The sequence below is a fragment of the Dipodomys spectabilis genome, unplaced genomic scaffold (genome assembly GCF_019054845.1).
Source record: "Dipodomys spectabilis isolate Male_0828 unplaced genomic scaffold, ASM1905484v1 ptg000018l, whole genome shotgun sequence".
In the NCBI taxonomy this organism is placed as follows: Eukaryota; Metazoa; Chordata; class Mammalia; order Rodentia; family Heteromyidae; genus Dipodomys; species Dipodomys spectabilis.
This window is the reverse complement of record NW_024870695.1, coordinates 15,704,588-15,720,795: the sequence shown is the minus strand read 5'-3', so window position 1 is coordinate 15,720,795 and position 16,208 is coordinate 15,704,588. Positions and strand designations below refer to the sequence as shown.

The following is a 16,208-nucleotide window of genomic DNA, read 5'->3' as shown; positions in this document are numbered from 1 at the left end:
ATTGTCATACTTACTCAGTTTTGACATGTTGAGACTAAATACAGCATGTCTTTGTTAAACGTCACAAAATCTTCTCCACCCAGATTTCTTTTCAACATTGCTATTTATTTTTCTCTTCAGAACATTGCTATTAAAGTGTTACTAATCAGGGTAGAGAAATTTAACATGGCATAATTCCTTACAATATGACATATGTCTTTTCCAATTTGATATTTTGGGTGGAATTGTTTTGAGTACAAGTGTCTTTTGTGTTGCAGCACACACAAAAGACATGCCATTTACATGTGAAACCTGTGGAAAGTCATTCAAACGCAGCATGTCGCTCAAGGTGCACTCTTTACAGCATTCTGGAGAAAAGCCCTTCAGATGCGAGGTAAGGAACATGTTACACACAGAGTAGAAACAGAGCCAGCAACATAGATAGATAGTGCAGCAATGAGAGCAAGGTTCTGAGACACAAGACATAAAGCTGCCTGCCACCTAAGCTCCTCATGCACTCTTGCTGCTAGGAAGAGAAATGTCCTATTTAGCACATACCTAACTCTCTTAGGTTAATTTGGGAATATCATGTAATGACTTACCTTTCTTTTCTCAGTGATTCAGAGAAGTGGAATGTGCTTCAATGATAATTATATGAGAAATTTTCCCTTTTATTTATAACTGCAGAAACAGCAAAGCCAAAATAGTTGACTCAGCAGGTTCTATTTTGAGTATGAAAAATAAACCCAATGCTAGAGACTGTTAAAGTGGGCTCAGGTAAAACTTCTGTGCTTGGCATTCAAATATCTCCACTGTGTCTAATGCAGAACTGTGATGAGAGGTTTCAGTACAAGTACCAGCTCCGCTCCCATATGAGTATCCACATTGGGCACAAGCAGTTCATGTGCCAGTGGTGTGGCAAGGACTTCAACATGAAGCAGTACTTCGACGAACACATGAAAACACACACTGGTAAGGATTTCTTGGAAAAGGTACAGCTTTGTCTCAGGCACTTGGTGATAATCATCTATGGGTCTGTTTAAAATTTAAAACACAAATGTGCATTCTAAGTGAAATACAAACATATATAATATTACATATTATATACTATAAAACAATTTAATATTATATAATGTATAATACATATTGTTTATTGCATGTATATGCATATATGTGGTATGTATGTACATTATATATACGTTACATATGTATACATATTTATATGTGAGTATATGTGTATGTATATATACATACACATATACATACACACATATACAACATACACAGAATTAAAATACTGAAAAATTTTACTTAACTAATTTTTTTTTTTTGCCAGTCCTGGGGCTTGAACTCAGGCCTGGGCACTGTTCCTGGGCTTCCTTTGGTGAAGGCTAGCACTCTACCACTTGAGTCATGGCACCTTTTTTTTTATTGTCGGTCCTGGGGCTTGAACTCTGGGCTTGGGCGCTGTCTCTGTGCTCTTCAGCTCAAGGCGAGCACTCTACTGCTTGAGCCACAGCACCACTTCCAGTTTTCTAGCTGTTTATTGGAGATAAGAGTCTCACAGTCTTTCCTGCCTGGGCTGGCTTTGAACCACAATCCTCAGATCTCAGCCTCCTGAGTAGCTAGGATTACAGGCGTGAGCCACCAGCGCCCGGCTCATGGTACCTTTTTCTGTTATGTGGTACTGACCAGCACTTCATGAATGCTAGGCAAGCATTCTACTACTAAGCCACATTCCCAGTCCCTCAACTAAAATTTTGTGTGTATATGCCAGTACTGGAGCCTGAACCCACTTGAGCCACAGCTCCAGGTTCACCAGCTTCCCACAAATAGTCCTTTTAAAAATTGACTTAAAGCCCAGCACTAGTGGCTCACACCTGTAATCCTATCTACTCAGGAGTCTGAGATCTGAGGATTACAGTTGGAAGCCAGCCCAGGCAAGAAAGTCTATGAGACTCTTATCTTCAATTAACTAGCAAAAAGCTGGAAGTGGAGCTATGGCTCAAGTAGGAGAGTACCAGCCTTGAGCCAAAAAACTAAGGGACAGCACCCAGGCCCTAAGTGGCCCTAAGTTCAAGCCCCATTACTGGCACACATGCATACACACAAACATGCCAGAAATAGAGCTATGGCTCAAGTGGTAGAGCACCAGCCTTCAGCAAAAAAGCTCAGGGACAACACAAGCTCAAGCCTCAAACTGGCACAAAAAATTACAGGAATCGAGACCTTGAGTGAAAAAAGCCAAATAATACTTCTTATATATTTGTTATAATAGCCATCATTTATTATTCATGTATGTGCCAGTCATTTTAAGTACTATATATAATACATAGTATGTGTTATACTATAATAATAATATTATATTTATTATATAGTATAGTCTCATGAACTTTCTTGCTTGGACTGGCTTTGAACAGCAATCCTCAGATCTTAGCTTCCTGACAGCTGGTCTGTAGTAGCCCTTAGTATATGAGGTATACTGGACTTTCTTTAACATCAATATTGAAATAATTCTGGTGTGTCATCTGTTTTATTTTTTTAATATTGTTGGCAATGTCAAACTTTTGGAAAGCCTTTGGAGTGCAAGTTTAGATAAATCTGGCTCTGCCATTCACTAGCAGAATTGTGAGCCTCTTGTAGTATCTGAGAAATAATAGGAGAAAGGTTAGCTTAGAAAAGAAAAGGGAGGTCATTTCAGACTGTTGCAGTAACATTTACAGACAGCAGTATGTTTGGATGGGAACTAAAGTCATTGTGGGAACTGACATTGATGAAGCTGTTTCTTTGCAGTTAAAGAGAAGTGATACATGTCCTATCTAGGGAAGCTGACCAAGCATCAGGCAGGGTTCCTAGGATAGTATAGATACAGGGTGAGTATAAAGCAGAATGCTTAGCCAGGCACTGGTAGCTCAAGCCTGTAATCCTACCTACTCAGGAGGCTGAGATCTGAGGATCACAGTTCAAAGCCAGCCCGGGCAGGAAACTCCGTGAGACTCTTATCTCTAATAAACCACTAGAAAACCAGAAGTGGTGTTGTGGCTCAAGCGGTAGAGCGCTCTCCTTGAGCTGAAGAGCACAGGGAAAGCACCCAAACCCAGAGTTCAAGCCCTATAACCGACAAAATAAATAGATAAATAAAGCAGAATGCTGCTAGATACTTGTATCAGCAACAGATCTAGGTGTCTTGACACAAGGGTAAATGAAGACCTAGTTTCTATCCTCACAGAGCCTCTGGTCCAATAAATAATGGTGATAATGAGAGGAACAGCATCTAAAACACACTTGAGTGTCTATTATATTAGATACTGCTCTAAGCATTTGTGTTATCTGTCCCAATAAACTAGTAAGTGGGTTATTTTTCAGATGAAGAACCTGAAGCTCAGAGATTAAAATAACTTACCAAGCAGTCAGACTCCACACTGCATACTTATTCTGACAGAAACTTAATACAAGTAATAAAATAATAGGATCTATAGGACATAAGTGTAAGCACCATTCTAGGACCTGGTTGTCAGTTTCCTGGCTTTCTCACTATACTTAAAGAGATCTCAATCAAAGGGACTGATAGATGATGAGATGACCAGTTCTTTATGAATGACGGGTAATCCAAAAACTCTGCACATATGTGGGGGTTTAAACTGGGGCTGGGGCTTAAACCCAAAGCCTAAGTGCTATTCCCTGAGATTTTTGCTCAAGGCTGGCCATCTACCAATTGAGCCACTGCTTTACTTCTGGTTTTCTGATGGTATATTGGAGATAAGAGTCTCACAGACTTTCTTTCCCAGGCTGGCTTTGAACCACTATCCTCAGATTTAAGCCTCCAGAGTAGCTAGGATTATAGGTGTGAGCCAGGCTTACTTCTGGCTTTTTGATGGTTAATTGGAGTTAGAAATCTCACAGACTGGGGCTGGGAAGGTGGCTCAGGCTTGCAAGCCTGAGGCCCTGGGTTCGATTCCTCAGCACCACATAAGCAAAAAGAAAAAAGCTGGAAGTGGTGCTGTGGCTCAAGTGGTAGAGCGCTAGCCTTGAGCTGAAGAGCTGAGGGACAGTGCTCAGGCCCAGAGTTCAGGCCCCATCACCGGACCAAAAAAAAAGAAAAAGAAATCTCACAGACTTTCCTACCTAAGCTGGCTTTGAACCACGATCCTCAGATCTCAGCCTCCTGGGTAGCTAGGATTGCAGCAGGAGCATCCTAGTTCAGAATACTTAATTATAAACTGAAAATCGTCAGAGTCAGAGAATTAGAGCAATAGAAGATAACTGAATGCATGTGAATATCATACTTACTGAACAAAAAAGGCCATCAGTTGTAAGGCAAATTTAATTTATATACAAGGAAAATTTTGTAAATTAAACAATGGCATGCCATTAATTATAAAGTGTGTGTGTGTACACACACACACACACACACACACACACACATGCCTACTTCAAAAATGATAAAATGTGTGATAGAAGGCCAGGCACCATTGACTCATGTCTATAATCCTAGCTACTCAAGAAGCTGATACCTGAGTATCCCAGTTCAAATCCAGCCCAGGTAGACAAATTTGAAAGACTTTTATCTCCAATTAACTAGCAAAAATTCAAACATGGAGCTGTGGCTCCAAGTGGTAGATTGCCAGCCTTGTGCAAAACAGCCAAATGAAGCTGGTGCCTGTGGCTCATGCCTGTCATCCTAGCTATTCAGGAGACTAAGATCTAAGGATCACAGTTCAAAGCCAGCCTGGTCAGGAACATCCGTTGGACTCTTATCTCCAGTTAACCACCAGAAAACTGGAAGTGCCACAGTGACTTGAGTGGTAGAATGCTGGTACTTGCCTTGAGCTGAAGAGCTCAGGGACAGTGCTTAAGCCCAGAGTTCAAGCCCCACAACCTATCCCTCCCCACCATACACACACTCAAAAAAAAAAAAAATAGGCCAGACCAGACGCTGGTGTCTCACACCTGTAATCCTACTCAGGATGCCGAGATCTGAGGATCGCAGTTCAAAGCCAGCCCAGGCAGGAAAGTCTGAGACTTGTATCTCCAATTAACCACCAGAAAACCAGAAGTGGCACTGTGGCTCAAGTGGTAGAGCACTTACCTTGATCTGAAGAGCTCAGGGACAGCACCCGGGCCCAGAGTTTAAGGCCCACAAGTGACCCAAAAAAAAAAAAGTCTGGGAATGTGGCTCAGTGGTAGAGTGCTTGCCTAGCATGCATGAAGCCCTGGGTTCAATTCCTCAGTACCACATACATAGCAAAAGCCAGAAGTGGTGCTGTGGCTCAAGTGGTAGAGTATTAGCCTTGAGCAAAAAGAAGTTCAGGGACAGTGCACAGGCCCTAGTGCCTAGGCCTTGAGTTCTAGCCCCAGTACTGGCACCAAAATTAAAAAAAAAAAAAAAAAAGATATGCCAGGCTCTGGTGGCTCATCCTGTAATCCTAGCTACTAAGAAGGCTGAGATCTGAGAATCACAGTTCAGAGCCAGCCTGGGCAGGAACATCTGTGAGACTCATATCTCCAATAAAGCACCAGAAAACTGGACATGGCGCTGTGGCTCAAGTGGTAGAACACTTGCCTTGAGCTGAAGAGCTGAGGACAGGGACCAGGCCCAGAGTTCAAGTCCCATGACCAATAAAAATAAAAAAGATGATTGGAGGGGCTGAGAAGGTAGCTCAGTGGTAGAGCGCTTGCCTTGCATGCATGAATCCCTGGGTTCAATTCCTCAGCACCACATAAGCAGAAAAAGCCAGAAGTGGCGATGTGGCTCAAGTGGTAAAGCACTAGGCTTGAACTGAAGAGCTCAGGGACAGCGTGCAAGCCCAGAGTTCAGGCCCCATGACCGACCAAAAAAAAAAAGATGAATGGAAAAAATGGATTGAAAAAAGGAAAACAGCTAGGCTCAGAATTTTGAAAAAAGGAAAACAGCTACGCTCAGAATTTATCCAGAAAGATGAGCATTAGTCAGGTGAAAAGCCTCACAGTGCAAGGGGGATAATGGACAACAGAGGATGAGGGAAATGAGATAGTCTGGAAATGGTGCTAGTAATCAAGCTCATCTCTTGGGGAAGTGAGGAAACATCAGGCCTACACAGAAGAATGATGAGAGGTGTCTGTATTCTATTAGAATGAGAAAAAGAAGAAACTGGACTATGATATAGAGTGAAGAGTATTTTCTCCTACGTATAGGAAGCACTACTAAAGTAGAGGAAACCAGTAAGAACACTTCCTTGATGTATGCAGAAATGCACCTACAGGTGTGAAGTGCGATGGTTTACATGTTGGTGCTAGACTTCAGAGTTTTCAGTTCTTTCTACTAGCAGGTAGCTTTGAACAAATCTCCTGATTTCCCTATCTGTAAAATAGGAATACTATTCTGTGTGGTTGCTGTGAGGTCCACCAAGGTTAATATAGATGTAAAACGGTTAGCCTTGAGCCTGGTGCACAATAAGACTCAATACATAGTAGATCAAGCACATCTATTAGAAGGAAAGGGAGTAGCCCTTGAAGTGTTAGGAACAAGGCTCAGCAGTAGATGTTAATGTTGTGTGGCTGAGCAAGCCACACAAACCACGCCTGCCACCTCTCTTTCCCTCCTCCCTCCTCCTTTGAGCCAATCTAGGTGGTAGATGGTATCAAGTTGTGCTTGTGTCTACTTTGACCTGTTGGGTCCCAAGTTGGAGGGCCTCTTGACTGGATTATAAAATTCTGTGAGGAAGAGAATCTATAACCTTTTTATTAACACCAGGATGGCAGGAGAGCATACTTACCTCCCAGTATGTCAATGTGTTTTTGTATCTGTGCTAACTCATCTCAGGAGAGAAGCCCTTTATCTGTGAAATATGTGGCAAAAGCTTCACCAGCCGCCCCAACATGAAGAGGCACCGCAGAACTCACACAGGCGAGAAGCCCTACCCCTGTGATGTGTGCGGCCAGCGCTTCCGCTTCTCCAACATGCTCAAGGCACACAAGGAGAAGTGCTTTCGGGTGACCAGCCCTGTGAACGTGCCGCCCACAGCCCAGATCCCACTCACCTCTGCTCCAGCTGGCCCTGTCCCTTCTGTCCCTTCCGCAGTGAGCACACCGGCAAGCCCAGCCCCTCCAGCCAGTGTGAACCCAGTGGGCTCTCTTCCCCCTCGGCCTGTTCCCCACCCCTTCTCGCACCTGCACATCCACCCTCACCCTCACCACCCACACCACCTTCCTATCCCTCCAGTCCCTCATCTGCCCCCACCGCCAGCTCTCTTCAAGAGTGAGCCTTTAAACCACAGAGGCCAGAGTGAGGACAGCTTTCTGCGGCACCTGGCTGAGAAGAACAGTTCAGCACAGCACCACTAACACCACCTCATAAGTGCAGTCTCCCAGCGTTCCCACGGTGAGTCTCCTGGCGAGAGGGAGCTGGTGAGCAGCCACAGTTCTCAGGCTCTCCTCCAACTCCTTCAGGGCTTTGCCACTGCGTTGGTACATCAACAGACCCAAGGAAATGAACCAGAAGATGACCTTATAACTCTTAGGGGGAACTATCCTCAAATCCAGGGGAACCATGGCACTAAAGCCCAATTTGCTTGCATTTTCTGATGACTTTTATAAATTTCAGATTCCCAGACTTGTGGGTTTTTATAATTTCATATCAGCTGATGAGATATGCTTGCTTTTATATCCTGGACTTCTCCTCAAAGAGGGGATAGGCCTGGTTTTCCTTTGTATTAATCGGGAAGGCTGTGAGATTAATCCAGAGCATTAATTGTATCACTGTGTATTGTAATTAATTCTTTTCAGCTTTGGTGCTGGCTACAGAGTTGAGCTGGCCATGTTTCACAGTATATCAAGCATTATAGAGAAAGATGGAAGTTTTCTTCTTTGTGTAGCTCTCTTAACACTTTATTTTACTACAGAAATTATTTTAGAGTTTTTGTATAGACTTCATTAGTAGTCTGTTTCTAAAATGAAATGTATTTCAATAAGCGGTGTAATTTTTTTCAGTGTAGCTGAACCTATGTTGTAAAATAGAAAAATTTTTTATAATCATCAAAATGTGATTCTTAAAGATGCATATAAAACTTCTATAATTCAAAGTTATTCTTAAATCCGTACAACTCAAAGGTGCTTCAGAGACTAGGTGTATCTAAGGGGGTCTCCAGACCAGGTCACTGCAGAAATGAAGTGTCACTTTCAGGACATGGCGTAAGTACACAGTCATGTAAAAAAATCTCTGCTCAGCACTCAGATGTTGGTCAGGCTCACTGATGTGCTGCTACCCTCTGGGTTCTTTTGGGGCTCTGTTCATGCATTAAGTGGGCTGATGGACAGGGAATCAGGACCCCTTTGGGGAAGCCACCTAATGATTGGCTGGTTTGAATTTGTGTGAAGTAGTTCACTGAAGAAGGAAGTACTGGAGATTTTTTCCTTTCAGTCACATCTGTTTCTTACTTCCCTTAGGAGCTGTGTTCATGTTTAACTTTTAGGAAAGACAGATTGGAGTCTATTGTTTGAGGTTGCTTTATTTTTCTAGAATTATTACAAGAAGCTAACATGTTAGACTGAAATCACAAACATGATACAAACTGGCAGTGGCTGAGACATTCAGATGAGAAGACAAATTGGTTATGTATTTTAAAAGGTCTGTGGTATATAAAATGTGGGTAATGTCCACAATTTTGAGCTATTTTAATGCAGCTAAATGAGAGTGAAGGAAAGCTGCTGTTCTGCTGCCCTGTCCTCTGCAGATAGTTCAAGGACACCAGCACCAGTGGTGAGGAAGAGAGCAGCACCACTTATACCTCTAGGCTGCTTACTGTTCAAGTTTGGGCAACTTCCAAAGATCACCAGGAGCAAATAGGAATTGGTTATAAGAAGGCTAAATGAAAGGACTAACATAATGGTTACCTATAGATGACCAAATTTATCCAGACTCAATATAGCTACAAATTTTATATTCCTTCATCTCAGAAAACTAAGTATTAAGAGTAGATCACTTCCCTCCTCACCCCAGCCCATCTTTTTGAATCTTCAAATTCTTTAATTTCTCTTTCCTCAGACTTTGGTGTATGTGTGTGTGCATGCCAGTACTAGGACTTGAACTCAGGGCCTAGGTGCTGTCCCTGAGCTTTTGTGCTCAAGTCTAGCTTTCCACCACTTTGAGCCACAGCTCCACTTCTAACTTTTTGGTGGTTATTTGGAAATGAGAGTCTCGTGGGCTTTCCTGCCTGGCTGGTGTTGAACCTTGATCCTCAGATCTCAGCCTCCTGAGTAGCTAGGATTACGGGTGTGAACCAATGGTGCCCAGCTTTTCCTCAGACTCTTAATCATTGTCTGAATGAGAACCTTGACTTATCAAAAACAAATAAATATTAAATGTGCAGATATACATTAAGTACTTTCTTACTGATTATCTGTGTAACAGGGGATATGGCGCTCTCAAAACTGAGGTTAGGTCCCTATGTGTAAGTACCACACTCTCTTTAGCTTTTCAGTTTAATAATTCCAGATTCTTTTCCTGATTTTGCTGTCATCTTCTATAATGCATAAGAAAATTTTGCAGCAAGACAGAAAAGTATCTCAGGATAAACTTTTCTTCCTGGTCTTGAGCGTAAGTTTTAATGAATGGCATTTAAAATATTTGTATACATTCTTCGAGCCCCACATATCTGGTAGGAAGTTAATTCCTTGCTTATGACTGTTATAACTTTAAAGATTGTCTCCCCTTACCTCCACAGTCTCCTTTGAGTTCTATGACAAGTTTGTAAATCCACACTTTCATGTTGACATACCATTATCTCCTGATCAGGCTTGCAATATCAAAACATTTTTTTTAAAATATGTAAATTGTAGTTTAGTTAATTGGTTATACCTTATTCTAAATAAATTTATAATACTGGGTAGAAATTCTGGATTGTAGGGGCCATTAAATCAACCATTCTATGAGGTGTAATATAATTATACACTGGAAGATTCAGGTAGACATCTTTGATTTTTCTTTTTCACTCAAGTAACTATAGCCATAAGAAAATATCTGCTACACAGGAAAACCATTAGTAAGCAAATTACAACCACCATTCTTAATAGAAGCAAAGGAAAAATGAATTTTTAAAAAATGAGCATTGTCTGTTGTCACACAGTGTAATTCTTAATGAAACATATTGTGGAACAATCTGAAGACTTCCTTTTATTTTTTTTCCTGGATCACTACACCGTCCCTAACTTGGGATTTGTGATCTTCAGGAAAGCTGCTCAGATTATGATCCTGGACAGTGTCATAATATAATGAAAAGTAAAACACATTATGAATAGTCAGAACAGCAATGCTTCTAAATATAAAAACTATAGGATTAAGCCTTAAATATATATATGTATATCAGGTTTAACATGCTGAAGACTCAAACTCAGGGTTGAAAATTTGGTTGGGGTCCTCTTTTAAGAAAAGTTGCTTTGTGTGGTGTATTTTTTCCCACATACACTACAGTGCCCATGAATCCTTCAGAGTCTGCATACATGTTTATTGGGGGTGGGGAGAATGACTTGTGAAGAGTTTGAGTTCTCAGCTTTTATCTGTACTTTCGTCTTTTAAAGACAATAAAGGCCACATTTCAGCATTATGTAGAATAGTAAATTGAAGCTTTCTCTCATTATGTCACTTTATATTGTCTTCAAAGGTTTATATCAATACTAAAGTTTCTTGGTTGAGGAAGATTCTCCCAAGGGCTTTCTAGAGAGTTGCATTACATTTCCAGTGGTCAGTTGGTTTGTTTTCATATCTTCTGTTCTTTTCTCATAGCTGTATCATTCAAATATAAGCCTTTTAGCCTTAATGAAAGATTGTTGCTCTCTTAAATTGTTAGATAGGCTCATGCTAAGTTAGGTTTTAAAATTTGAATGAAGAAAACAAAGTTTTAAGCTGGGCTCCGGTGGCTCATACCTGTAATCCTAGCTACTCAGGAGGCTGAGATTTGAGGATCACGGTTCAAAGCCAGCAAGAAAATCTGTGAGACTCTCATCTCCAATTAACCACCAGAAAACTAGTAGTGGTGCTGTGGCTCAAGTGGTAGAGGGCTCACCTTGAGCTGAAGAGCTGAGGGACAGCGCCCAGGCCCAGAGTTCAAGCCCTACAACTGGAAAAAAAAAAAAAAAAAAAAAGAGGAAAGGAAAGAAAAGAAAAAGTTCAAGACATGGGGCTTCAATTCTACATATATGATTTCTTATTTTTAGAGTATAGGGAGATTGCCACATAAAACTTCAGTATTGTTCAAAGAAACTTTTGGAAGTCATTTCCTTAATCTTTTCTAATCCTATGCATTAACTTTTGATGAGGCTGACCATGTTTCTGTAGGCATGTCATCTTTTTAAAGACTCCCTTTGTCAAAGGTAACTCTCTGTTATGGTTAGAATTTGATTGTTCCTAGCACACTAACCCCAAGCAAAATGCTCTGAAGAGATATTTGTAAACTTTGTTTTTTACTTCTTGAATTTCAATTTCAATTTTTCTTTTTGCTGATATGGATATTTAGTTACATTTTTTATTCCACTGGAAATTTTAAATTTGAGACTAGAAAGCAGAGTTAGAAATCTTTTTGCTGGAGCAGGAGGCTCAAGTGTAGAGCACCTGCCTAGCAAGTCAGAGGCGCTGAGTTCAATACTTACTACCATCAAAAGAAAAAAAATTTAATCCATTTGCAGGTGTCTATTTGTATTACCCCATTTGCAGATTGGGTTAGTAAACACTCTGGGTAGGTAGGCTTTTATGTGTTTAAAAAAAAAAGAAACTAAAAGCTATGGTAAGAAAAGCCCTTCTGTTTGAGCTACTGAGGGGAAAAAAGATACACTTGTACTGCATTGTGGATCTATCTGGTGAATTTCTCAATGCTCTTGCAGACCATGTGAGGACTAGTTAAGAGTTACATGAAGCATTTTATCAGCTAGCTACCTTTTAAAAGTTGTCAGCTCACTTGGACTTCTCCCATCTATAAAATTGAGTAAGTAAATACTGGGTTTTAATTTTTCCTTTGCTTAAGCCAAGATAGGAAAATTCTCCAAAAGATCATTTTTATCAGGAGAAAGGCCACAAGCCATTAGGGAAATTGGCATTATTATGCAATAACAGCGCCCTACCTAAGCTGCTTTCTTCATCTGTAGCATTTATGAGAAATAAAGCTGACCTCCCAACCCTGGACACTACCTCGAAAAGCAAACAGACACTCTGCACCCTCCATGGAAGCCATAGCATTGTCATCAATAGATCCACTTTCACACTTCAATACTTTTTTACTCTAGAATTTTTATAGACTTTCTAATCAAATCTTTTTGTCTTAGAGGATAGGTTTTGCAAGAGTCAAAGGGGGGAATTAAACCCCTTAATTGTCTCAACTTGGAAGCTTTAGCTTCAGCAAACTCGTTTAAAGAACCAGATAATGCGCCACTTATCTAATTCTATATTTAAGCCAGAGCTACTTTACAGAATTGCATATCCTGAAAGCAAACTTTCCTTGTCTCCTAGTAGAAGCTATATTATTGTAAGAAATCACTTAACCAAATGGGTTTCTTTCTACCATATTGATTCTGTGTATTACTTGATGATACATTTGTTCACAATGTTCCTGGAGTTACTTTTAGTTCTTTAGGAAAGAGAAGTGAGAAATCACCTTTGTCTAATTCTCTGCTTTCTCACTGCAGCTACAGTCTCTCACTCTGTCCTTGAGTGCCTTCAAAAAGCCAGCATCCTACAACATTCTTTCCCTGGGTTCTATCCTACCTCTGGCTGCTTTATTCTGCATGATATAGGAATTCACCCTCATTCCAATTGGTTTAACTCCACAAACTAGCTACAGCCTTGGACAAGAATTCTAAACATGTTTTGTCCCTCCATGTAATAGTGTGTGTGTGTGTGTGTGTGTGTGTGTGTGTGTGTGTGTGTGTGTGTGTGTGTGAATTCTAAACATGTTTTGTCCCTCCATGTAATAGTGTGTGTGTGTGTGTGTGTGTGTGTGTGTGTGTGTGTGTGTGTGTGTGTGTGTGTGTGTGTGTGTGTGTTATTGTCAGTATATATCAGTCCTGGGGCTTAAACTCAGGGCCTGGATGCCGTCCCTGACCTTTTTCTGATCAATGCTAGCATACTACCATTTGAGCCATAGCTCCACTTCCAGCTTTTTGGTGGTTAATTGGAGATAAGAGTCTTATGGACTTTCCTGTCCAGGCTGGCTTCAAGCAGCAATCCTGAATAGCTAAGATTACAGGTGTGAGCCACCAGCACCTGGCCCTCCATGTAATTCTTACATAACATTTTCACTTTTATTTATATCGTATTTCTTCACATATTGTATCTAGAGTTGAGAGAGTCCATCCTTATCTTACTCTTACACTTGTTTTCCTTTACCAGGAATTAGACATTCCTTTAAAAATGAAAAGTCATCGTGTGAGTCTTTTGAACACCTTTTTCTCATCTGAAGTCTTCCGGCTGCCTGCCCTTTTCAATTAAGCATCCTGAATGCTGCTGTCGCTGTGTGTCATCCCTCTTCCAGAAACATTTTTCAAGGTTGTACCCACAATTTTAGCCAAATGAGTTTTTTAAATGCCCTCTGGGTTTAACAAAATTCTGTTTATTTATTTTTGGTCTACTATCCATCCTCTGACCCTCAAGGAAACCTCTGTTTGCTTGCTTTTCTAGTGTTTTCATTTAATTCATTTTTAAAGTATGGCTGATAGGTAATATATGAAGGATATAATAAAAAGAAGTTGAAGTGTATTTTGCATGTGCACTGAACTGGTAAAGTTTACTTTAGCAATTAACTAGGTTTTTACAGTCAAAACTAAAGTTTCTGCTGTGTGCAGGTAAACTGTTCCTAAGTCCCCCCAAAAGTAACAAAAAATGAATGCTTTAAAATGAAGAAATTGGACTCTATCTTCTAGACAGAGTATATGCAATTACGTATTTTGACCCTAGTCAGAAAGCTTTGCTTTCCAATTTAAAATCTCAGCCTGTACCCTTAAACATATTAGTACTCAGGTTGTTAGAACTAGTTACCACACAAAGCTGGATGTCTGAAGGTTCATGCCTTCAGCTCAGGTGCTCACCTTGAGATGAAGAGCTAAGGGACAGCACCCAGGCCCAGAGTTCAAGCCCCACGACCAACCAAAAAAAAAAAAAAAAAAACCCAGACCAAAAAAACACACAAGGTGGGAGTCTAAAATGGCATCTGTCAATAAATTCTTAATTCTTTTGTCTAGCAACAGATAGTATATGGGAAGTATATGGGACCAGTGTGAAACAGACTGGTTATGTTTGATAATGAGCATATTCAAGTCATTTCAAGGCTTCGTTGGCTCTCTGGAATGTGAAAAACAGTTTCCAAAATGTGAGAGGAAGATTTCTGTTATAGAAATCAGTAACAGGATTTTTTTCTTTTAAATACCAGTACTGTGGCTTGAACTCAGGGCCTGGGGCTGTACCTTAGCTTTTTAGCTCTACCACTTGAGCCACTTCTGGCTTTTTGGTGGTCAACTAGAGGTAAGACCCTCATAGGCTTTCCTGCTCTGGCTGGCTTTGAACTGTGATTTTCAGATTCCAGCCTCCTAAGTAGCTAGGATAACAGGCATGAGCCACCTTGTCCAGCTCTTCCGAAAGTTTTAACATGCTTTTTATTCATTTGACATGGGCTGTATTTTTATTCCATCTGCAGTACTCTCTATCGCCACAAGAGAGCAGTAAAGTACTTCTGGTCTTTATTCTCACTTGTAAAGGAATATATTACCTGTTATTTTTTTTTCTTTCACAAAATGAATTTGTATTTAGGGTTTAGTAAAATTACAGTTAAATAAATTAAGTTGAAAAGATTCGAAATATTGAACTGTTACCCAGCTATGATTTTTCTAATTCATCATTTTTCTTCTAAGATATATTCCAAAGATTGTTTTTACTCAAAGAGTTTATTTAGTTGTTCTTTTTCATCGTTAGACTTTTTTTTTTAATTAAAGAAAATATTTTAAGAAGATTCACTCTTCTTTCTTTTTTTCCTTGTAAGGTCTGAAATTATTATGTTTTAGGAAGGTTTGTAAATGCATTTTATAAACTTATTACCAGTGAGAATAGACTTCAGGGCCTGGGAATGTGGTTTATTGGTAGAGTGCTTGCCTAACATGCATGAAGCCCTGGGTTCGATTCCTCAGTACCACATACGCAGAAAAAGCTGGCGTTTTGACTCAAGTGGTAGAATGCTATCCTTGAGCAAAAGAAGCTCAAGGACAGTGCCCAGGCCCTGAATTCAAGCCCCAGGACTGGCCAAAAAAGGAATAGACTTCAAATGTAATTAATTTGAGGGGAAAGAAAGAAGAGAATGAGCCAGAGACTCGGTGGGTAGCCCGGACAGGCTTTAAACTTGTGATCCTCCTATCTGAGCCTCCTAAGTGCTATGATTTCAGACCAGTGTTACTCTGCTGGGCTATGACTTTCCTTGAACACCTCAAATTCACTTATACTTTTATCATTTTCTGCAATTTAAATTGCCAAAATTTAGTTGTTAAAAGTAGTCATTTTAGAGGTTGGAGGTGTGGCTCAGTTGGTAGAGAGCCAGCCAATGAGCATACTGTGCTTGAGTCTCAATCTTGCAAAACAAAAATAGAAATTTTAGCCAGGCATTGATAGCTAACACCTGTAATCCTAGCTACTCAGGAGTTTGAGATCTGAGGATTCAAAGCGAGCCTGAGCAAGAAAGTCTGTGAGACTCTTAACTCCAATTAACCACTAGAAAACCAGAAGTGGTGCTGTGGCTTAAGTGGTGGAGTACTAGCCTTGAGCTGAAAGCTCAGGGACAGCGCCCAGAGTTCAAACCTCATTACCAACAACAACAACAAAAGCCAATCCAGGAAGAAATGTCCACAAGATTGCATCGCAACTTAACCAGCAAAAAGCAAGTAGTATAGTGCCATCCTGGCAAGTTCAGGGTCCTGAGTTCAAACCTCCATTTCTGGCAAAAATAAAAAATAGAAGGTCTTTAAATACCAGTAAAAAAAAAAATTCTTTAAGAGTGCCGTGTGTGTGTGTGTGTGTGTGTCTGTCTGTGTGTGTGTGTGTGTGTGTGTGTGTGTGTGTCTGTCTGTGTGTGTGTGTGTGTGTGTGTGTGTGTCTGTCTGTCTGTCTGTGTGTGTGTGTGTGTGTGTGTGCGCGCGCGCGCGCATGTGTATGTGTCAGCACTGGGGCTGAACTCAGGGCCTGGACGCAGTCCCTTTGCTTTTTCACTCAAGGCTGATGCTCTACC

The 16,208-nt window shown here is 40.6% G+C and overlaps 1 protein-coding gene across 1 annotated transcript in view; it reads left to right on the top strand.

Annotated features, from left to right (window-relative positions):
* Znf652 (zinc finger protein 652) overlaps positions 1-8,550 on the top strand; it is a 42,549-nt gene extending 33,999 nt beyond the window's left edge. Inside the window, exons 4-6 of the mRNA XM_042674045.1 lie at positions 258-373; positions 807-951; positions 6,782-8,550. Coding sequence (XP_042529979.1) covers positions 258-373; positions 807-951; positions 6,782-7,302 — 782 coding nt within the window. The 3' untranslated portion in view covers positions 7,303-8,550. The remainder of the gene's footprint in view (positions 1-257; positions 374-806; positions 952-6,781) is intronic.
* The last annotated feature ends 7,658 nt before the right edge of the window (positions 8,551-16,208 follow it).